The sequence below is a fragment of the Capra hircus genome, chromosome 8 (genome assembly GCF_001704415.2).
Source record: "Capra hircus breed San Clemente chromosome 8, ASM170441v1, whole genome shotgun sequence".
NCBI lineage: Eukaryota > Metazoa > Chordata > Mammalia > Artiodactyla > Bovidae > Capra > Capra hircus.
Genome location: NC_030815.1, coordinates 85,297,771 through 85,322,084, shown reverse-complemented (window position 1 = coordinate 85,322,084; position 24,314 = coordinate 85,297,771). Strand labels below are relative to the sequence as shown.

General features: G+C 44.1%; 1 protein-coding gene across 1 annotated transcript in view; it reads right to left on the bottom strand.

The window, feature by feature from the left end:
- Positions 1 to 23,695, bottom strand: part of SPATA31C2 (SPATA31 subfamily C member 2) — a 34,005-nt gene extending 10,310 nt beyond the window's left edge. The window contains exons 1-5 of the mRNA XM_013966085.2: positions 23,500 to 23,695; positions 23,133 to 23,193; positions 22,053 to 22,857; positions 18,850 to 21,077; positions 17,218 to 17,365 (exon numbers count right to left, since the gene is read on the bottom strand). Coding sequence (XP_013821539.2) covers positions 17,218 to 17,365; positions 18,850 to 21,077; positions 22,053 to 22,857; positions 23,133 to 23,193; positions 23,500 to 23,695 — 3,438 coding nt within the window. The remainder of the gene's footprint in view (positions 1 to 17,217; positions 17,366 to 18,849; positions 21,078 to 22,052; positions 22,858 to 23,132; positions 23,194 to 23,499) is intronic.

Below are 24,314 nucleotides of genomic sequence, written 5' to 3'. Positions count from 1 at the left end.
CTGTCAAGCAAGAGGAAATGACAAAAGACCCTCCTTGTTCATCTGTTTCTGTCTTTCCAGCATCAGCCCTTCTCCCTGGGAGCAATAGTGGATTCTAACAGCAGCTGATTCTATCTTCTTTCCAGTCTTTTCAGTGGTATCAACACCAAGAAAGCAATGCCCTTTTCTCAGAGGTCTGGATCTCAATTCTTTAGGGTCCTCTTACAAGCTTTCTGATTGTGAAAACCCCAACCTCTTCCTTTGTTCCTGCTGCTCTCAGGGGAGTCAGCGATGCTATTTAACCATTCCGTCCTCTGCTGCTCCCTTCTCCTTTTGCCTTCAAGTTTCCCCAGCATGAGGGTCTTTTCGAATGAGTCAGCACTTCTCATCAGGTGGCCAAAGTATCGGAGCTTCAGCTTCAGCATCAGTCCTTCCAATGAATATTCAGGACAGATTTCCTTTAGAATTAACTGGTTTGATCTCCTTGTTGTCCTAAGGGACAATCAGGAGTATTCTCCAGCACCACAATTCAAAAGCATCAATTCTTTGGTGCTCAGTATTCTTTATAGTCCAACTCTCACATCCATACACAACTAATGGAAAAACCATAGCTTTAACTATACAGACATTTTGTGGCAAAGTAGTGTCTCTGCTTTTGAATGCACTGTTTAGGTTTGTCATAGCTTTCATTTCAAGGACCAAGTATCTTTTAATTTCATAACTGCAGTCATCATTTCACAGTGATTTTGGAGCCTAAGAAAATAAAACCTGATTCACTTTTTCCCCTTCTATTTGCTTTGAAGTGATGGGACTGGATGCCATGATCTTTGTTTTTTGCATGTTGAGTTTTAAGCCAGCTTTTTCCTCTTTCACCTTCATCAAGAGGTTCTTTAGTTCCTCTTCACTTTCTGCCATAAGGGTGGGGTTATCTGCATATCTGAGGTTATTGATATTTCTCCTGGCAATCTTGATTCCAGCTTGTGCTTCATCCAACCTGGCCTTTCACATAATGTACTCTGCATATAAGTTAAATAAGCAGAGTGACAATATACAGCCTTGACGTACTACTTTCCCTATTTTGAAGCAGTCTATTGTTCCATGTCTGGTTCTAACTGTTGCTTCTTGATCTCACAGGTTTCTCAGGAGACAGGTAAGGTGGTCTGATATTCCCATCTCTTTAAGAATTTTCCACAGTCTGTTGTGATCCACATAGTCAAAGGCTTTTGCATAGTCAATGGAGCAGAAATAGATGTTTTTCTAGAATTCCCTTGTTTTCCCTATGATCCAATGAATGTTGGCAATTTGATCTCTGGTTCCTCTGCCTTTTCTAAACCCAGCTTGTACATCTGGAAGCTTTCAGTTCATATACTGCTGAAGCCTAGTTTGAAGGATTTTGAGCTTAACCGTTATAGCACTGAAATGAATGCAATTGTACTATAGTTAAGACATTCTTTGGCATTGCCTCTCTTTGGCATTGGAATGAAAACTGACCTTTTCCAGTCCTGTGGCCATTGCTGAGTTTTCCAAATTTACTGACATATTGAGTCCAGCGCTTTAAGATCATCATCTTTTAGGATTTAAAATAGCTCCACTAGAATTTCATCACTTCCACTAGCTTTGTTTGTAGGAATGCTTCCTAAGGCCCACTTGACTTCACACTCCAGGATGTCTGACTCTAGGTGAGTGATCACTCCATCGTGGTTATCTGGGTCATGGAGAGCTTTCTTGTGTAGCACTTTTGTGTATTCTTGCCACCTCCTCTTACTATCTTCTGCTTCTGTTAGGTCCTCACTGCTTCTGTCGTTTATCACATCCATTCTTGTATGATGTATTCCCTAGATAAATCCAGTTTTCTTTTTTTTTTTTTTTTTTTTTTTTTTTTTTTTTTTTTTTTTTTTTTTTTTTTTTTTTCCATGTATTCACATTCTCTGGTCATATGCTGAAGCTCTTCCTGGTGCATTTTCTTACATGAAGTATACTGTTAGTTCCATTTCCTCTATTTCTTTGTCATTTTTTTTTTTTTTTTTTTTTTTTTTTTTTTTTTTTTTTTTTTTTTTTTTTTTTTTTTTTTTTTTTTTTTCTTTTCATTTTTTTTTTTTTTTTTTTTTTTTTTTTTTTTTTTTTTTTTTTTTTTTTTTTTTTTTTTTTTTTTTTTTTTTTTTTTTTTTTTTTTTTTTTTTTTTTTTTTTTTTTTTTTTTTTTTTTTTTTTTTTTTTTTTTTTTTTTTTTTTTTTTTTTTTTTTTTTTTTTTTTTTTTTTTTTTTTTTTTTTTTTTTTTTTTTTTTTTTTTTTTTTTTTTTTTTTTTTTTTTTTTTTTTTTTTTTTTTTTTTTTTTTTTTTTTTTCTATTCATTTCCTCTATTTCTTTGCATTGTTCACTGAAGAAGGCTTTCTTTTTTCTCCTGATATCTTCTGGAACTCCACATTCAGTTGGGTATATCTTTCACTCTATCTCTTGCCTTTCACTTCTCATCTTTCCTCAGCTATTTGTAAAGCCTCCTTAGACAACCACTTTGCCTTCTTGTATTTCTTTTTTCTTGGTAATGGTCTTGGTCACTGTGTCCTGTACAATGTTATGAACCTCGGTCCATAGTTCTTCAGGCACTCTGTCTACCATGTCTAATCCCTAGAATCTATTTGTCACTTCCACTGTATAATCAAAAGGGATTCAATTTAGGTCATACCTGAAAGGCCTAGGGGTTTTCCCTACTTTATTCAATTTAAGTCTGGATTTTGCAATAAGAAGTTGATGATCTCAGCCACAGACACCTCCAGGTTTTTTCTGACTGAATAGAGCTTCACCATCTTCAGCTGGCAAAGAATACAATCAACCTGATTTCGGTATTGATATCACCAGATGTCCTTTTTTGCCAACCCAATAAAAAGGGAATAATGAAGTCAGTTTTCATTCCAGTCTCAAAGAAGGCCAATGCCAAAAAATGCTCAAACTACCACACAATTGCATTCATCTCACATGCTAGTAAAGTAATGCTCAATATTCTCCAATCCAGGCTTCAACAATACGTGAACTGTGAACTTCCAGATGTTCAAGCTGGTTTTAGAAAAGGCAGAGGGACCAGAGATCAAATTACCAACATCTGTTGGATCATCAAAAAAGCAAGAGAGTTCCAGAAAAACATCTATTTCTGCTTTATTGACTATGCCAAAGCCTTTGACTGTGTGGATCACAACAAACTGGAAAATTCTTCAAGAAATGGGAATACCAAATTGCCTGACCTGCCTCTTGAAAAATCTGCACGCAGGTCAGGAAGCAACAGTTAGAACTCAACATGGAAAAACATGCTGGTTCCAAATAGGAAAAGGAATACATCAAGACTATATATTGTCACCCTGCTTATGTAACTTATATGCAGAGTACATCATGAGAATTGCTGGGCTGGATGAAGCACAAGCTGGAAGCAAGATTACTGGGAGAAACATCAATAACCTCAGATATGCACATGACCCCACCCTTATGGCAGAAAGTGAAGAGGAACTAAAGAGCCTCTTGATGAAAGTGAAAGAGGAGAGTGAAAAAGTTGACTTAAAGTACAACATTCAGAAGACTAAGATCATGGCATCCCGTCCCATCACTTCATGGCAAATAGACAGGGAAACAGTGGAAACAGTGACAGACCTTCTTTGGGTGGGGGTGGGGGGGGCTCCAAAATCACTGCAGATGGTGACTGCAGCCATGAAATTAAAAGACTCTTATTCCTTGGAAGAAAAGTTATGACCAACCTAGACAGCATATTAAAAAGCAGAGACATTTCTTTGCCAAGAAAGGTCCATCTAGTCAAGGCGATGGCTTTTCCAGTAGTCATGTATGGTTGTGAGAGTTGGACTACAAAGAAAGCTGAGCACCGAAGAATTGATGTTTTTGAACTGTGGTATTGGGGGAGACTCTTGAGAGTCCCTTGGACTGCAAGGAGATCCAACCAGTCCATCCTAAAGGAAATCGGTCTTGAATATTCATTGGAAGGACTGATGTTGAAGCTGGAACTCCAGTACTTTGGCCACCTGATACAAAGAGCCGACTCATTTGAAAAGATCCTGATGCTGGGAAAGACTGAAGGCGGGAAGAGAGGGGACGATGGAGGATGAGGTGGTTTGATGTCATCACCGACTCAATGGACATGAGTTTGAGTAAACTCTGGGAGTTGATGACAGACAGGGAGGCCTGGTGTGCTGCAGTTCATGGGGTCATAAAGAGTCGGACACAACTGAGTGACTGAACTGAATGAATGAAATAAGCACATACAGATAACTTAGTAGCAGATTCATAGTAGGCTAATTTATTTGGAGAAAATTATGAAAATCTGCAGGTCATCATTGTTACTAGTAGTTTATTCAATGGATTATAAAGCAATTGTCTTTTTCCATCTTAAACATTATGTTTGGACCTATCATAATTTTTTTATTCTGTTCAGCTCCCTTATTTCTTTATGTTATGAATAAATTTCAGAAAAAAACAATAGTAGAGGAGTTCAACATTTCTTTTCTTGAAACTGATGTATTAAAAGTCCAGGCAACCATAGAAATGTTCCTGAATTTTCAAAGGTTAGATACATTGGTGAACATAAGCTATTTTGAATATAGAGGACAGATGCAATTCAAACCTGCTCTAGCAGGAGGGACAGTCTTAACTTGTGCAACCAATATAATCAATATCAAGCATCAGGCACAGCTGTACTAAGAAACAAACATTATTTTAGATCAGGTTTCACCCTCTCTATTCCTGTCTTCCTTGGGTTGGTTTCATTTTTCTTCTGTGTGTTTTTTTGTGGGTGGTTTTTTTTTTTTTTTTTTTTTTTTTTTGCAATTACTCTTTTGGGCTTCCCTGGTGGCTTAGAGGGTAAAGCATCTGCCTGCAATGCAGGAGACCTGGGTTCAATCCCTGGAGTCGGGAAGATCCCCTGGAGAAGGAAATGGCAACCCACTCCAGTACTCTTGCCTGGAAAATCCCATGGATGGAAGAGCCTGGTAGGCTACAGTCCATGGGGTCGGAAAGAGTTGGACACGACTGAGCAACTTCACTTTCTTTTCACTTTAATGACTCTTTTCTTATTTTCTTTGTGTTGGTATTTCATAGTTCATATTCATTTTGTAGACAAGAACATGGGGAGCGCCATGACTGGGAACTAGCATCTCTCTCCTGAGCCCAGGTGAAAATTCCTTGAAGTGAATGTGGATTTGGACAATAGGATCCTAGCCCCAGGTGTTACGTGGAGTTTTCCATTAGAGTGAGGGAAGATGGCCTTCTTTTTTTCTGAGTGTGTAAGCTGTCTGACTCTGCGGATGTCATAAGGTACCTGAAGCTACTTTCCTTTTCCAACCTGAGTCACCTTCTTGCTGCAGCACCCATCTCTCTCCCACTATTCACAGTCAAAAAGTCCTGGAGGATCCTCATTTCCCCATCTTCCACTCACCACTCCACCCACTCACAATGCATATATACCCCCTCCACTAAACAGCCCTTATGACGGTGCCCTAGCCTTCTATGCCATTCCCAGTAGGTAGATTCCAGGCACCTCGTGCTTGACATCTCAGCAGCAGGGACGCTTGTGATGGCTCACTCATTCTGAAAGCAGGACTATTTCAACTCCCACAGACCACGGAGCCTAAGTTCCCTACAGAGTTCAGTCCTGGGCTCACCTTCCATCCACACCCTTGCTTGGTCCCCTCGTCTGTAAGCAGAAGACACAAAACAGACAGGCACTCCATAAATGTGAGTCAGAGGGACAGCTGGGCGAATGCATAAGGGATGGATGACCAAGGTTCTAAGCACTCCAGGACTCTGGGCAGCTCTTCCAAGCCTGATGGGCATTGACCTCTGCAGGACCACTCAGGATTTCCCATCCCAGGGAGCTTCCCTGGGCTTGGCATCATCCCTCTGAGCCTGGGGTAAGACAAGTGAAGTCATTCAGTTGTGTCCGACTCTTTGCGACCCCATGGACTGTAGCCTACCAGGCTTCTCTGTCCATGGGATTCTCCAGGCAAGAATACTGGAGGGGGTTACCATTTCCTTCTCCAGGGGATCTTCCTGACCCAGGGATCGGACCCGGGTCTCCCGCATTGGAGGCAGCCGCTTTAACCTCTGAGGCACCAGGGAAGCCCTGGGGAACCCGTTTCCAAAGCTTTTCTGAATCTGCACATCATCGCAGAGAGGTTTGGTGAAGAAAAGCTCATTCTCGGGTCCTGTGCTTCCTGGGTACTTGCAGAGAACCTTTCTTCCTACAGTAACCCACTGGCAGAGTGAGAATAACTTGTTTGAGGAGCAAAGTAAACTCATTCCTTCCCACATATATATCCATGCTGGCCCCAGATGGTATCAGAGCAATGTTATCAATTGTCTTCCCAGCCAGAGAAGGACAGTGCCCACCGTTCATTCCCTATTCAGGGAAATGGCACCTAAGAACCTGATTTTCACTGGCTTGTTTAGTAACTGCTCTGAATTCCCACAGGTATATCATAGATAGCTCTTTTCTTAAAAATAAACACCGCAAAAAATGTGTATGATTTTGGGGGGTTATTTTTAATTTAAATAAACAAGCAAATAAATACTAACACAATATACTCAGAGCAAGGATTTTTAAGTTTTGTATTACAACAGAAATATAATTAACATGACAGAACTTTCAAAAGACATTTTGACATGTAATTTTACCTTTCCTGAAGGTCCAAGTTATCAGTTTTGCAATTAGCAACTGTATAGACAAAATAAATAAGTAAACAAACTTCATTGCTACTTTTTCGATAGCTGAGAAAAAGATAAATAAAAACATGTGGAAAAATCAAATGCCTCTTATGGCAAAAGAGGTCATTGTTTCCTGCTATAACTACAACAGTAAGATTTATATATTTATGTGTGTATACATATATGTGTGTTCTTTGATTTTGGATAGCACTGAAATCTTTTAATATAATTTTTATATACTGTATATATACTTAACTTGGAATTTGAAACTAAAAATATTAAACATTAACAAAGAAGAATGAATAACTCCTATTTGGAAATTTTATTTTTATCTTATTTTTTGTCTTGAGTGTTTTGGTCATATTTACTGCTGTAGAGCTTTAACATGAACATATTCCAGAATGTTCACTTCCACGGAATCCCAATTTGATTTTCGGTTTTTAGTCTCATTAGACCCTAGACCAGGTCTGCATTGTGTAACACCGCCACCGTGTGGCTAAATACTTCATTACACAGTAATCCCAAATTAAATTCCTATTAAAGATAACATCTTTCAAAACAACTTTCAAAACAACTGAGTCAGTTCCAATGAGATGGATGAACCTAGAGCCTATTTTACAGAGTGAAGTAAGTCAGAAAGGGAAAGACAAATACCATATATTAACGCATATGTATGGAATCTAGAAAGATGGTACCCATGATCTTACGTGCAGGGCGGCAAAGAAGATACAGAGGTAAAGAACAGACTTTTGGACTCAGTGGGAGGAGAGGGTGGGGTGATTTGAAAGAATAGCATTGAAACATACACCTTAGGATATGTAAAATAGATGACCAGTGCGAGTTTGATGTATGATGCAGAGCACCGAAATCGGTGCTCTGTGGCAACCTTGAGGGATGGGGCGGGGAGGGAGGTGAGAAGCGGGTCCAGGGTAGGAGAGACACATGTATGCCTGAGGCCGATTCATACTGATGCATGGCAAAAACCATCACAGTATTGTAAAGTAACTATCCTCCAATTAAAATAAGTTAATACGATTTTTAAAAAACTCACTAACAACCATTGAAACAATCAGATATATACAACCCATAACCAAAGACACAAGGGCTGAGATATTTATATGTTGATCACACATCAAATACATTTTAATATTTTACAGTGTGTGAATCTTTACATTCCTGAACAATCTAAAGCATTCCATTTCCTCAAGGAGGGACTGGGGGCAGGAGGAGAAGGGGACGACAGAGGATGAGATGGCTGGATGGCATCACTGACTCGAAGGCATGAGTCTGAGTGAACTCCGGGAGTTGGTGATGGACAGGGAGGCCTGGCGTGCTGCGATTCATGGGGTCGCAAAGAGTCAGACATGACTGAGCGACTGAACTGAAGTGAACTGAACTGAAATTCTGACAGGTTTTTAAAAAACATTAACTAAGTCTCATAGAAAAAAAAAACAATCAAATACCTCTTAACCTTCCTGCCAACTCGGCTTTCTGAAGACTCATGGGACACTGTGTGTGTGGTGTGTTTTACCCATTGTGTTTTGTTTATAAAGCTATGCATGTTCATTTCAGAAAACGGTTCCAAATCCATCAGGAGCATTTCCTGTACTGACAGAGATGGGAAGTGATGATTTCAGGACACCCTGGACACTGGAGTTCCTCACTGTGGGTCTCAAGGCCCTGGCTGGGCAGAGGAGACTGGAGATGTTCCCTGCCCCAGTCCCACAGGACCCTCCACACTACCCTCCACCTTCAGTCTTGCATCTGAGCCTGGCCTGTTCTCTTAATAAATGAGGAGTGACAGTGACTTCAAAGCACAAGGGAGAGGCTGCTCCAAACTTAGCCTATTGGCCCCAGACTAGGACACTGGGTCTATGCAGGACTCAGTGAGGAAAGGCACAGACCACTAGACCAGGGCTGGCAAGAAGCTGAAGTGGGATTCATTCACTTATTCAACAAATATCTGGTGAGTTCCTAGCAAATTGTGTCTAAGATACAGATGGATAACACGGTTTGGGGTCTAATGGTTCAATGATCATTAACCAAAGTATCAGAGACAAAGTGAACACTAACATATAACAAACAAAAAGGAGAAGAAATATAAACTTCTGATTAATCTTGCAAACTGATATTACTCAGTGATTTGCTTGCCATGAAGCATAACAATTACAACACATACCTACACTTTCGTCCATTCCAAATTTAGTTTTGCTAAAAGGACGGCATAATGAGTATCTCATTCATGCCTGCTCAGGCTTTCTTTTGGGCTTCCCTCATAGCTCAGTTGGTGAAGAATCCGCCTGCAATGCAGGAGACCCTGGCTCAATTCCTGGGTCAGGAAGATCCACTGGAGAAGGGATGGTTTACCCACTCCAGTATTCTTGGGTTTCCCTTGTGGTTCAGCTGGTAAAGAATTTGTTTGCAATCCTGGAGACCTGGGTTCAATCTCTGGATTGGGAAGATCCCCTGGAGATGGGAAAGGCTCCCTACTCCAGTATTCTGGCCTGGAGAATTCCATGGACTGGAATTCTCATGGGGTGGCAAAGAGCCAGGCACTTTTCACTTTCACTGCTCAGGCTTTCCTGGGTCATATTCATGGGGCAGTGTTGTCCTTTCCAACTTAAAAGAGAGCTAAAGCTGCCACCAGTGCTATTCCTTAGAGTCCAGGGAATAACACATTTGAGTACCAGTCAAGAGCATAATACCTAACTGTAGATCCTTTTATTAATTTAATTTTTAAAAATGTATTTTTTTAACTGAAGGATAGTTAGTTTACAGAATTTTATTGTTTCCTGTCAAACATCAACATGAATCAGCCATAGGTATACATATGTCTAACTGTAGCTCTTCAGGAGTGAAAATATTGTCTATGTCAAAGATGATGTTACTAGACCCTCAATGGTCATAACCCCATGTACCTTAGCAAACAGGCTGTTAGCACTCTTCGTACAGCTTAGAATTTCAAAAAGCCATGTTGACAATTATTGCCTAGGCAACCTAAGATCTCCCTGAGACTAGCTCTTGAAGATGGTGTCGCGAAGTCCCCAGCAAGTTCTCACTGGCAATAGGAATGACGCCCACGTTTCGGGATTTCTGGGCCCAGCCATAGTGGGACTATGCAAACACATTCCCACCCTGACTAGCACCCAGATAACCACCTTTTAAACATGCAACCGAGCTATAAAGTGAGCAAAGGGAGCCACCCAGGCCAGGTGGCAAAGAGAAGTTAAAACATGATCACATACTTGGCTGACCACACAAAACTTCACTAAGCACAAAATTCCTTCCCATGGGGAGACAGAAAAGCAAACAAATAAGTAAAACACACAGATGTTGATGGTGAGTTCTACAAGGAAAAGAAGACAGGAAGGGGTGGATATGCAGTGAGGCTTAGAAGTCTAAGTAGACTGCTTGGCAAAAGTGGCTGAACACTGACATTTGAGCCGAAACATATACGGAATAAGGAAAGTGTGCAGTGGGGATCTGTAGAGTGTGCCAGGCCACAGCAGGGATAAATGCTGGGGCGGGGGGTGGGGGGGGGGATGGGGAGGGGAGGGGGGGAGGGGCTCTCAGAAGCAGGAAGTGGCTGCTGACAGGGCTAGGGAGAGAAGACCCTGGAGTGCTCTCAGCAGAGCACATGACTTAGGTATCAGGCTCCTTGTGGCTGCCAATATTGGCAGCCACTATATAATACTGAATCTAATAATAGTCAATATTGAATCCCCTGGGAAGGGATTCAGTTGCCTCTGATCACCCCATTGATAGGAAGGGATACCTCCCTTGAATAAATGACAATACCAGACAGATGGATTGGTCCAAGCACAACCCTATGGGCCCTCCCAGATACAAAAGCATTTCTGTGCTCTTATTTCTTATTTGAGGGAAAATGTTTTAGCCTTCTTGACCTTCTCTGAGTTCCAAAGGGCAGATGGAGGGAATGCAGGAATAAAAAAGAAGTCAATGTACTGGTGTGAGAGTTGGATAATAAAGAAGGCTGATTAAAAAGTTGATGCTTTCGAATTATAGTGCTGGAGAAGACTCTTGAGAGATTGATGCTGAAGCTGAAGCGCCAATACTTTGGCCACCTGATGCAAAGAGCTGACTCATCGGAAAAGACCCTGATGCTGGGAAAGATTGAGGGCAGGAGGAGAAAAGAACCACAGAGGACTACAATTTCTTTTTGTAATTTTTTTCTCCATGGTGTTTGCCATTCTTCAAGTCTATATACTTATACGCTCTGCTCAACTGTACAGCACCTTCATTTACAATCAAACTTTATTCCTCAGTAACATCTGTAAGCACCCAATTTTTTCCATTTCAAAATGTGTTTTCCACCATTTCCTAGGAAATATAAATTTTATATCATATAGACTGCTAAATCTTATATGCTTGTGAAGTCTAATTTAACAAACGTAATCTAAATTACCTGAGCCTATTTTTAGACTATTAGTATTCACAAAATCTTGCTGAACCCTCTAAAATTAATATATTTCTACATATTTATAGCCATACATCCCTTCTACTACATTTCTAGCACAAGTTAGAATCTTTTGAAGATTCTGTTCATATATCTATTTACCGAAAATATCTTTCGAATTCATGCTTCATGTTCATGATTAATATTCTCCTTTTATGCAGTCTATATGCTATGGCTCAGATTTTAAAATAACCAAATTGACCTAAAGTATATGAACTATGCCTATATTTTGTAGAAACTGAAAATATAGATTTAAATTACTAAAAATATTTTTTCAGCACTGTGAGAAATTAAGTTTACTATGTTTTTGTCTAACAAGTATAATTTTTGGCCTTACTTAAGAAATAAGCTAATTCTTGTAATTTTAGTGATATGGGTAACTTTATTTTCTTTTTTTTTTATTTTTTTAAATTTTAAAATCTTTAATTCTTACATGCATTCCCAAACATGAACCCCCCTCCCACCTCCCTCCCCATAACATCTCTCTGGGTCATCCCCATGCACCAGCTCCAAGCATGCTGTATCCTGCATCAGACATAGACTGGCGATTCAATTCTTACATGATAGTATACATGTTAGAATGTCATTCTCCCAAATCATCCCACCCTCTCCCTCTCCCTCTGAGTCCAAAAGCCCATTATACACATCTGTGTCTCTTTCCCTGTCTTGCATACAGGGTCGTCATTGCCATCTTCCTAAATTCCATATATATGTGTTAGTATACTGTATTGGTGTTTTTCTTTCTGGCTTACTTCACTCTGTATAATCTTTTTGATTCAGATCACAGATTCTGTTCTCTTTAGATTTGCACACTCATGATAAGAAGAAAGGAAAATCATTGTAGAATCCTCTTTCCAACTAAGGTACTTGATTGAGTTGTAAACTTAGCAGATCCTTGGAAAATGGCAAGAGCCGGTTTTGGTCTCTCACCCACCCTCCCCCCTCCCTCCCTCCCCTCCCTTCCCTCCTTCCTCCCCTGCTTCCTCAGTGCCTCCCTCTTTCCCTTCCTGCCTTCTCTCCTTCCTCCCTTCCTTCCTTTTTTCCTAGAGACTTCCCATTTACATTGCAGTATCAGGAATGTGTAAATTTTGCCTGTTAATTAAACTTGCTAAGCCAACTAAAAAGAGAAAGAGTAGACAGATAAGTCAACAGCTTTTGGAAGGTGGGAGAGCATGAGTTAAGAGACCTGAAAAACTTGAATGTCAGATGTTTAGAAAGGACTTACTAAAAAGTCACAACATAACTAATATTTTGGAAACCCAGAAGGATTCGGGGAGTAAGGCCACCAGATTATGAATCTGACTGACCTCAAAGAGGCAGTCCTTTTGCTTCTGGATCATCCAGACCTTGATGTATCCATGGTGTGAGTATAGCAGAAATGTATGTATTTGGAAACTACTTCCTGTGGGAGTTCGTTATAAAATAAAAGTATGAAACTGAAAATAGCATTGCAGTCAATCAAGGGAAGCTCTTCAAGGTTAATATGATAGACTGATTACTTTTCTTTTTTTTTTTCTTTTCTGCCAATTTGGGGGAAAAAATTTACCCCTTGGAGTATTAAGAAGTCATCACATAATTGCCACCCTCCATGCTTTTTTTTTCCCTAGAATTCCTGGTTCATTATAATCAGCATGAGAATTGTTTTAAATATCAATCAATATTAAAACCAAACTTTTAAGAGTTTATGAATATCGTGGAGACAGCCTTTTATCTGTAGATTAGAAATCATGTTTTCATGCAAAAAATGTCAAAAACAAAAGACTTATTATCGTCTCCATTATCTTACTTTTTGGCACCAGTTTCAGTTTGGTATATATAAATGGTAAAACATTTATAATATTTGCTGTAGGTGAATCTTGTTAAAAATAAAATATGGGTGACCATAAAGTCTGGCAATACTGACAGTTATTTTTAATTGATAAAATCCCCTTGAAGGTTTCATCCAGGGTAAATGAGCCAGTTTATGCCATGGAAGTCAGACACACAAATCATCTGAAGCAACATATGGCAGATGTACATGCAATTATTGGTGGGGATGTTTCTTTACTGCATGACTGTTCATTGCAGTTTTGCACAGTTTATTGAACTGTGAATTACCAAAGGGGGAAACTCACATTCACATGTCATTGCAGTGAACTATTTAATATGAACATTTATCTGTTTCCAGTTTTCAGTTTATTCAACTTAAATTCAAAGGACTGAATACTAATCAGTCTAATAATGTTAAGACAGTCAACTTGAAAAGGAAATAATATACTTTGTAAGCATTTCCCGTATGGAATTTTTTTCCAATTGGTCCCATTTTATTATGATCGTGAAACTTAACTGTATAATTTTCACTACAAAAAAAAAAAAAATACCACCCAGCAGAATACGAAAGGAAGTGATGGGACCGGATGCCATGATTTTCATTTTCTGAATGTTGAGCTTTAACCCAACTTTTTCACTCTCCTCTTTCACTTTCATCAAGAGGCTTTTTAGCTCCTCTTCACTTTCTGCCATAAGGGTGGTGTCATCTGCATATCTGAGGTTATTGATATTTCTCCCGACAATCTTGATTCCAGCTTGTGTTTCCTCCAGTCCAGCGTTTCTCATGATGTACTCTGCATAGAAGTTAAATAAGCAGGGTGACAATATACAGCCTTGACGTATTCCTTTTCCTATTTGGAACCAGTCTGTTGTTCCATGTTCAGTTCTAACTGTTGCTTCCTGACCTGCATACAGATTTCTCAAGAGGCAGGTTAGGTGGTCTGGTATTCCCATCTCTTGAAGAATTTTCCACAGTTTCTTGTGATCCACACAGTCGAAGGCTTTGGCATAGTCAATAAAGCAGAAATAGATGTTTTTCTGGAACTCTCTTGCTTTTTCCATGATCCAGCAGATGCTGGCAATTTTATCTCTGGTTCCTCTGCCTTTTCTAAAACCAGCTTGAACATCAGGGAGTTCACGGTTCACATATTGCTGAAGCCTGGCTTGGAGAATGTTGAGCATTACTTTACTAGCATGTGAGATGAGTGCAACTGTGCGGTAGTTTGAGCATTCTTTTGCATTGCCTTTCTTTGGAATTGGAATGAAAACTGACCTTTCATTAAAGTCGATTTTAACAAGGCAAAGAAATCTAGTTGCTTATGAGCAACAAGAAATATGTATATATTATCACTAACGTGCTCTCTTTGGAAAAGGCTGAATATACAAAGAATTTTGATTATCTATGTACACTTTGTTTACTATAATGCACACTTTGATTATTTATGTACATTTTCTTCAATTCAGAAGTGCAGAAGTCCCTTCTAGCAATTTTATCAGGTCATGTGTATATATCAAACATATGATTCCCAGATGGCGCACTGGTAAAGAATCACTCACCCATGCAGGAGATGCACATTCAGTCCCTGTGTGGGGGAAGATTCCCTGGAGAAGGAAATGGAAACCCACTCCAGTATTCTTGCCTGGAAAATTCCATGGACAGAGGGGCCTGACGGTCTACAGAACATGGGGCTGCAAAGAGTCAGACATGACTGAACACATACACATATATCAAGCATAGATTAAATGATACCTTTTGTAAGGCTCCACACAATTTAAAGGAAAACATCCTTTTTCAGCCCTACAGTGAACGTAAACTGGAGCCTGCTTCACTTTTGGAAACTGTACACTTTAAAAGAATTATTTTTAAAAATGAATCTTTCTAAATAGTTCATCAGTTTAATCTACGTTACCTGGACATTAGGACCTTGCTGAATCTTGGAAATATGCCTAATTCTATTTGAGGGCATTACCACATTTTAAGAAAAAACAAAAGTATATTCTTACCAGAAAGAAAAAAAATATAGCCAGATACACGATTCTTTTGAAAAATCTTCACATAATCTTTAGCCTGTTTCATTTAAAAATAAAACAAAACTCAAGCCTGACACTAGCTGTTACACTGCGTTAGTTGCACAGCCCCCTTGGAGGTGAGTGAGACTCCGCATGCTTTGTTGGTTTATTTTCTTCCTAGAGCCCATTTGCTACAAGTCTTTACCTTGTTTCCAAGTAAGGAAATCTGCCAAATTCAGTTCAGATATCCCAAGAAATAATATATACATACATATATATTGACCCCATCTGCCTGGAAGTGGCTAAGATACTTTCTCTCATTGGAGTCTGACGGCGCTCTGTTCATTTTTAAAGTCTGTGACTCACTGAGCAGTGTGGCAGGCTTCTGTGGCGGCTCAGTGACTGCCAATGCAGGACACTTGGTTTCAGTCCCTGGGTCAGGAAGATCCCCTGGAGAAGGAAATGGCAACCCACTCCAGTATTCTTGCCTGGAGAATCCCATGGAGAGAGGAGCCTGGCAGGTTATAGTACATGGGTTTGCAAAGAGTTGGACATGACTTAGTGGCTAGACAACAACAACAACAAGTCTTGGGGTAGAGCTCTAGCTAATGGAGCTCTGTGGAAAGACTTGCAGGTCCGTTGTAATTCTTCTACAGAGGCAGTGGTAACAAAAGGTCAAAAATCATGAGCATGGTTTCTCCAGGCAGAGAGGCCCACTTGGGGAAATGCTAACAATGCCTGGATGTCTCAGAGTTCAGGGAAGGGTGTCGGAACAGCTGATGATCCTTCTCCTCTGCTGTCAGTTTGTTGAGTGACGTCAGACCTACCATGAAGGACCTGTCAGGGGTGGATACTCAGGGCCTAAAGAACACCTGTGAGGTGTGTGTGGGAGGGCTCAGAGAGGTCTCTGTGAGATGAGCTGGGAAGTCTCTGGGTGAGATTTCTCAGAGTGGGTGTGTGGGAGGTCCCCGGGTGGGGTCAGTGTGGGGACTCTTAGTGGGGAGACCTCCATGGGTCGCCTTTCTTCCCCTAAGACAGCAGAAGGGTGAAGGGACTTGCTCCTGCTTGTTTTTCGCTCTTCTGTGTTCCTTCTGTGTCACTTCTCTGGACAAGTGCCTTGGTGGTCCAGCTCCCCCAACCCCCAGCCCTCATGTCTTGGTGCCCACAAAATACACCCAGCAGCAGCCAGACAAGGTCCATGCTGGGGAACTCCAGACTGTCTCCTGAGCTCCAGAGTTGGGGGGAGCATTCTGTGGCCTGGGTCCCAGCCCCTCCCTCAGGCACTGGCTTAGTCCCCACTGCTCTGCTCTCCCTAAAGGATGGGATCCAGAGGCAGGACCTGGCTTTTGGGAGAAACCAGAGCACAAGCAGGCCTGTTCCCAATGATCCCCACACCTTAGGTCCAGGTCTCACATGTTGGAGTCCTGACAGGCATAAGGGCAGGGCCAGTCCTGCTGTCTCAAGGATCAGGGGCCTCCCCTGGAGCAGGTCTCTCCATTGCAGGAAAGACTGTGACACAGTCATGAATTGCTCAGGGAACTGCTCCTGTCTCCCCACTTTCCAGTGTGGACAGGCCCAAGGAAGTAAGCTGATGGCACCCTTCTACCTACAGGTCACTTTCCACCCAATGGGTGACATATCCTGTCTGCTGGCCTCTTCCCCCTCCGGGCTCTGGGGTGAGCAAGGCTGATAGCAGGTAAGACTTCCTATGACCCTTGCATGGTCCCGGGGCCTGCTGAGTCCCACCTCTCCCCTGGAAGCCTCCTTGGGTCACACACGTAGGTAGAGGTCACAGACCACAAGTCTGTCCCAAGCTGAAAGCTGATTTATACTTGTGGGGAAGTGAAGCTTCCCTTCTCGGAGGCTCCACTGCCTCTGGGAGCCTGGCCCTCTGTGGAGGAGCTCCACATGTTCTCCCTCTGTCTGGGCTCTGGGAGCAAGAGTAGGGGGAGACTCTGGGATGGGATCACCAGGAGCCCCCAGGCTCCTAACTTCTTTCCTCCGGGCCTGTAGGCAGTGGTGGAATGCCAGGGCTCTTTGACCACTGCATGTGGGGAAATAAACAAGATGGCACCAATCAGGTTCTCTCACCGCATGCTCTCATGCCCTCTTACCCCATGTTCTATAAACAAGGAGTTTGCATGGTTATATAATGGCTGAGATCACTTGCAGCACTGCGCATACCCATCATGAGGTACTTGCTTAGTCACGGGCTGCTTTGTGCAGTGCTCTGGTATGAGCTTTACCATGAACGCGCTGGCTGCTCCTGTACAGGCGCTAGACTGGAGTGACACCATGGTTATGTTACATGAGGGCTGCGCGTGGTACACCCGCATGAGCTTCAGCACGAGCCCTGGCTGCTGCTGTATTGGCACTCCGTTGGGTATCATGGTTCTGTTATATGAAGTTATGTTATGGCAATGTTACGGTTATATCATGGCTGCCACTACAGCTGCCAGGGGAGAGGCTGTGTTATGACCGCCATGCCAGCCAGGAGAGAATAAACGTGTCTGCAGTCCCTATGGCTTCTCGAGTCTTCTTCCAACCTCTTAGCTCAAGCTTTGCCTACCCTGAGTTCAGTGAACAGTGTGAACAGCAAAACAATTGGCGCTGTGAGCAGGATCAGCGGTACACGGCACACTATGGGCATCTCTGCCACCAGCCTACCACCTCTCTGTCCCACCCTAGGGGCACAGTGTCCCACCCCCAGACTGCGAGGTGACTGCACACACAGTGACACTCCTTCCCTCCCCCCAGGGGAGGTGGGTCCTGTGAGCAGGGTTGTCCTCTCCTCCGGGGCAGGGGTGGATGAACCCTCTGGAGCGTGCACACTCCCCACCACACACCCTGAGAGCTGGGAACATATGATCTTTGTCCTTACCACTGCTCCAGAGTAAAAGAAGGGCAGAGGGAGGGCGACCCTCCCGGCCAATCTCAATCCCAGTTCCTTCCAGGAAAGAAGGGGATTTCAGGGCAACGTCATCTATCCCCCCCCGCCCCCCATGACATGGGGAAGAGGTTCTCACACCCTGGACTCAGGGCCAGCACTGCCCCCAAACTCCTCTCTTATTCTGACATGTGAACTTATCTCTGACACTTTCTGGAGCCTGAGGGGAATTTTGGCCTCTGTCAAGCCCTCCCCTACAGCTGCATAAGTTCAAGGTAGAGAGAGAGATGGAGAGAGGACTGAGCTGGATCCTGAGAAGGAGGAGGTCTTTAGGTTTAGTTCACCTTGGCATGTGCTGAATGCTGTTGCTTGTTTCCATAATGCTGGTATTATGGAAACTGCAGGTGCAGTGAGGGAACTGGAGTGAGGGTCAGCATCCACACTGGGGTCACCCTCCCTCCATGGCCCTGTCCCATCTGGAAGGATTAAATCTGGCACCTGGGAAGAATGGACCCTGATCTCTTTCCTTCCCCCAATGGCACAGACAGGCTACCCCTTCTCATGAGAAACAATAATTATTTCAGGAAGCAATAAAATTTGTGGTAGGAAGAAGCCATTAGCACACAGATGATGTGCTAACATGAGAGAAAAAATTTTTATCTGAATGGTATGCATTTTCTTTTCTTGGAGAAGAGATTTCCTACCAGGAAAGCTGTGACAAGCGTGTTCTGATTGACCAGAAGAGCTTTATTTCTGAAAAAGACAGTGCCTTGGACAGTGGAGGCTATGGCTGGAGACACTTGTCACTCTTGATCTATGCTGGCAACCTCTGCCTAGAGGGGGACCTGGCTCCCTAGGTAGGACGGCCAATTTGATGCCCCTGGCACTGGTCCACTCACTGTTTTTAGAACAGCTGTGGCCCAAGGGGGTAACTTGGTGATGGCAGGATGTACCTCCCACCACTCTCCTTTTCTCTTTGTAGGAGGAGAACCTATGGTAGCAGTAATGTGGACCGAATGGGGCCCAGAGTTCTCCTTGGCACCAATGTAACTCTGAGGCATGAGGTCTATAGTGAAACACCATCTTCTCCTTTAGGATCTTTCCAACAGCTGTCATGAGAACCTGAGCCTCAGCAGTCCTGCCCTCCATTATCAGTCTACTTTGGAGGGGTTCCTGGGTCTGGTGGCTGCTGTAGTGGCTACTGTAGCCTGTAGTGGCTGCTACAGGCTTGCCTTGTTGCAGGTGCTCTTCTGGTCTTTTGCTTTTATTGGGGAAAATCCACTGCAGAAGCTGCTTAATCCATATTCTGAAGTGGCTTTCTAAAGGAACCCGTCCTTTCTTCAAGGTAGACTGGTAGGACTTGCTTAGTGATTCTGCTGATTCCTTTTTCTGGCCAGAGTGGTTCATCCTGCGGGCCTGGTAGGCCCTCCATTCTGCCAGTCTTTTTTTACGCTGTCCTAGTTTGGACCTTCTATAATTCCCTCTCCCATCAGTGGGGACAAACTTCTTGCTCTGGCATGTACGTTGGGGCTGCCGTCTTAGGACTTCCTGCTGCCCCTGGCTGCTCCCTCCGGTTGATGAAACATCATAGAGCATCTGGGAATTGGTCGTGCCTCCACTGGACAAAGTCTGGGAACAGGACAGGGATTCCTCAGAAGCCAAGTTGTTTGCAGCAATGAACTTATCTGAGCGACAGTTTTTGAGAAGCGTGCCAGTGGCCCCAGTTTCACAGTCTTGAAGGAGCAGGCCAGTGGCCTGACCTTGAGCCTGTTTCTGCCTATCTGTGAAACCTTGGCACTCAAGCTTACGAAACTGTGCATCAAAGTGTAGATCTTCTAGACTTGAGGCAACAGACTTTGTATTCAATGAGAAGCATTTATTGAATTTTGGAGACTGTGATCTCAAATCCATATTATTACTTTGTGATTTGATCAGCAAACAAGGTTCAAAAGTACTTTTCCAACCAGAGTCCCCCTCTATGGCCTCTTGTTCCATGGGAGATTGGGACCTTTCATCAAGTTCCACTACTGTCACGCTAGAGTAGGAGTCTGGGAAAGCCCATCCCCCAGCTTCCTCCTGTGGCACATTCCTGACCGTTGCTGGACTTGGACAGCTCCAAGGCTCCAGGTTGCCCTTCTCAGCCCCCATGATACACTCATTGTGCCAGATTCTGCCCACAAAGTTGTACATAGGGGTCTGAGAAGGTGGCTTGTCTCCCTGTCTAGTCAGAGGGACCTCTGAGGGCTTAAGGATGCCACCAGGTAGGGGTCCTCGGGTTTCCTCGCTGGCCCATGAGGGAGTGGGGAAGGCAGTCTCCATGGGGGAAGCTGCCTCAGCTGTTATCATTCTCTTTCCAGCTTGAGGCTGAGGAAGCTTTCCAAACATCTCTGGAGACTGGGCTTTTGAGTGGTCCCCAGATTCACGAGTAGCTTTCAAGGCGGATCCTGGAAGGGGTATGCAGTGGGCCTTTCTCAGCTTCAAGCGAAGTATAACCTTGAGGACCTTGAGGAGTAAGCCCCACATATGCTTCACCTGAAATTTTAGTATATATGCTTCCAACTCCTGTCGGACATAAGGACTGAGGACAAGAGGCTCATGGAAGGTGTTCATGGAGGCTTCCCCATCCTGAGAGGAATCTAGATTTTCTGTTTCTTGATAAACATTTGACTCTCCAGAAAGGTCTACGATATGATTGGCAGCAAGTCTCAAACAATGGACACCCACAGGGTTTGGACTCTCTTGAATCTTAGTGTTGATGCCCATAAGGACTCCCAAATCTTCTGGATGCTTCCTGTCTGGGCTCAACTCTCTTTGTGACTCAGGCTTCACCCTTGGAACCTTCACTGTGGTGTTGGCTGAGATCATGTACAGGTCTTTTACGATCTTCCCCACACTTTGTTCTATATCCTGGCAAAGGTCCTTCTCTGGTGGGATCCTTGCTGAGGATCTGGACCTCATCTTCTGTGTGTCCTGGCTGCTTTTGCCGAGAACTGCAGAGGGTATTGAGGGCCCCTTCTTAGCCTGTACCTGACAAAGCTTTGGGAATTTGCCCTGAGTCTGCATAACTTTCTGAGAAGCTTGGATTCTGCAGGGCAGGTCACTCTGTTGCTGCATGAACCTTTTAGAAAGGTGGTGATCCAGTTTCTCCCAAACCTCAGGCCTGATCAAATCCCCAAAAGGGGTGGTGACAGAGATGTGGGCCTGGGAAGGCCTGCTCTCCTGGGAGTGGTTGTGGGTGACTTGACTAAAGGCATGCTGATATCTTTTAACCAAAGAGGGTATAATTTTCCTACTTTCTAATTGCTTTATCAAAAAGTGATGTTCCAGGTTTTGAATTGCATTTGGGACAGAAGTTTGTCCCTTACTTTGGGCTGTTGCATAAGATACTTCACCGTACCTAATCTGTGGTTTAGAAGAAGATGGTTGGATTGGAAGAGATGGTGACATATGAGCAGTGGCCTCTAACTGAAACCTAGGTGATGGTTGACATTGGGGCATGATTGGAGTCACTGGTAGGGGTTGAACCTGGGTCTCCATGTGAGCCCGAGGTGATGGTTGACATTGGGGTATGGTTGTAGACAAGGGTTGGGGTTGGGCCTGGGTCTGAATGTGAGCCTGAGTTTGTGCTTGACAACGGGGCATAGTTGGAGTCAAGGGTAGGGGTTGGACCTGGGTCTTCATGTAAGCCCGAGGTGATGGTTGACATTGGGGTATGGTTGTAGACAAGGGTTGGGGTTGGACCTGGGTCTGAATGTGAGTCCGAGTTTGTGCTTGACAACGGGGCATAGTTGGAGTCAACGGTAGGGGTTGGACCCGGGTCTTCATGTAAGCCCGATATGATGGTTGACATTGGGGTATGGTTGTAGACGAGGGTAAGTGTTGGGCCTGGGTCTCCATGTGACCCTGAGGTGGTGGTGGAAACTGGGCCATGGTTGGAATCAAGGGTCTGGGTTGTGCCTGGGCCACAGTGGAGGTCAAGGGCTGGGCCAATGACGGTCGTGATGTTACTTTAGCTGGAATTTGGAGTGGTTTGGTCTTAGAGCATTCATTGAATAAGATAGGGTGTAACTCTAAAGGGGACCCAGGTACTGTGACAGTAGCCACTAGAGACTCACTGTGCAGAAAAGGGAGACCCCAGAAGAGGTGGCTGCATGTCCTCTGTAGATGGTCCCCCAAAGTGCCAGGATATGGGGCCTTCTCGGGACCAAGCAGTCGTTCTGGTTTGCCTTTTATGATCCAAAAGCCTGCCTCCACCTCCTTTCCTTTCTTCTTCCAAATCTTTAATTCTACTCTCTTGGTGATTAGTATCTCCAGCAGCTTCTGGACATCCGGGTTCACAAAAGAGAGGCTACCAGCCTCTACCTGTCTGTTTGTGAGGTCTCCCCAAAATGAGGCCTCTTCTGGGTGACTGGAAAGGTGTTCTTTCTGGGACTCAAAGTGTGTCAGAGTGGAAGAGCTCCAGGTTTTTTCAGCCCCCTGCCACCAAGACAGTGCTGAAAGGGGGCAGCTTGAATGGAGTAGGCCTGAGATGGCTGGTCTCCAAGGGGAGGGTAGAGATGACCTGTGTGAGATGGTGCCCAATGGGAGTGCCATAGATTCACCCTGACTGAGATTCAGCATGGTGGCTGGTGGCTGTGGGACAGAGGAGGCTGTCGGAGGTGCAGGGCAGGCCACTGCATCAGGAAAGCATGGTGGTGTAGGAGAAACAGCCAGTGGCTGGGGTGAAAGGCTGTCCAGGGGAAGGGAAGACTCTGGTATTTGAGAGGCACTCAAGGAGGAATCTGAGTGAACAGAAAATGAGGAGGGAACTGAATCTGAAGAAAGGGTGGAGGCTTGAGGTAGAGGCTGCTCAGTCAGAGGAGCCGGGGACACGGTGGGAGCAGTCTCTTCCCTGTATGGCTGGTGGGCTCCAGCAGGTGCTGCTTTGCATACCTTCCCAGGGGCATCTTGAGAGGAGAGTTGATGAAAGTTGCCCTTTTCAGGGAACCTCCCCAGGTGTCTGCAGGAGACAGGAAGCACAAGCTGCAGCCAGGAGCCCCTGGGGCCAGGAGGACTTGGCAGGCCAGGCAAGGGTGGGCACTTGCAGCCCACAGCCTTCCCTGGCCCCCTGCTGACTTCATAATGCCCCTGCTGTCCCTCACACCAGGGTTATTGCCAAACCTACACCCTACGACTCCCCCTCCCAGCTCAGCCCCAGGCTGCCTGTGGCCCTGGGATCACACCATAGGATCTGGGAGGAATAAGAACCCAGGAGAGAAGGGGAAGAGTCTTTACGTTTGCAGAAGTGAAGTCAGGTCCCGGACCTCTTCCAATTCTTTCCGGCAATCTCTGCAAGCTGAAAATTAGCAGAGTGGGTTATGGTGGTGAAGGCAGCAGCCTAGGGGTCTTAAAGGAGGCTGAGTGCACTGCCTCTTTAAAGGGACAACACTGGGAGATTGGAGTCCAGGCAGCAGGGTCCAAGGCTGTCTAAGGGTCCCTGACAGTGAACCTCAGGAAAAAGTTTATCATTTACAAAGTGCTTCCATATCCATTGCCTTCTGCTGCCCTTACAACCCCTCCGTGGAGGAGAATGGGCAGGGGTCACCTCACAGATGAATCTGAGCAAAGTTAACATGTCCACACTTGGACATGGAGGTCCCACCTCCCAATCCAGGTGCTATTGGTCCAACACAGCCCACATACCCCTGCTGGGCCACACCCATTTTCAGGACTCTCACAGCTTCATTCTGCACATGGAATCTGGGAAGTATCTGTGTTCTGCTCTGCTCCTCAGGAGCCTCCGTGGGGGTTCTGTTTCCTGAGGGTTGGGCCCGGCTGCTGGTCTCCTCAGAACCCATTGAGCTGGGCCCTCAGGGCCAGAGAGGGTGGGGGCTAACACCCAGGACACACAGGGCTGAATGGCATAACCTACCTTTCACAGCTGCATTTTTCTTCCGACTCCTCCTTCTTCTCCTTGGCTCAGTTTGAGGCTGAGAGACAGAAAAAGCTCCATTCTCACTCTCCCCTTTCTAGACAAGCATCAGACACTCAGTGTCCATACATAATGTGACTTTATACATTTAACTAGCAGAGTTTGTGTTTTTTCTTTGTGTGTTTTTTTTTGTTTTTCCTTTCCTTTTACTCATTTTTAAAAGGAATAAGAATAATTTTTTTGAAGAACATAAAGGATTTTCAATGTGAGATTCACCATGGTTCCTTTGTCACTGTTCCTCTACTCAAGAAACACACATTCTCAGACCCACTGGTGAATTTGAGCTCCATCAGGTAGGTCTCGGCTTCCCAAGTCCAAGGCCCTACTCCAGCCCCCTCTCTGAGGCTCTCAGGGCCTCGGCACTGCCCCCAGATCAGCCCTCGTCCAAGATACCTGTTCACGGCTGATGAACTGGTGCTCAGGAGTCTGTCTTCTGGCTTAGAGTAAACTCAGTATCCTATCCTCAGCCCCTGGTCACTGTGTTT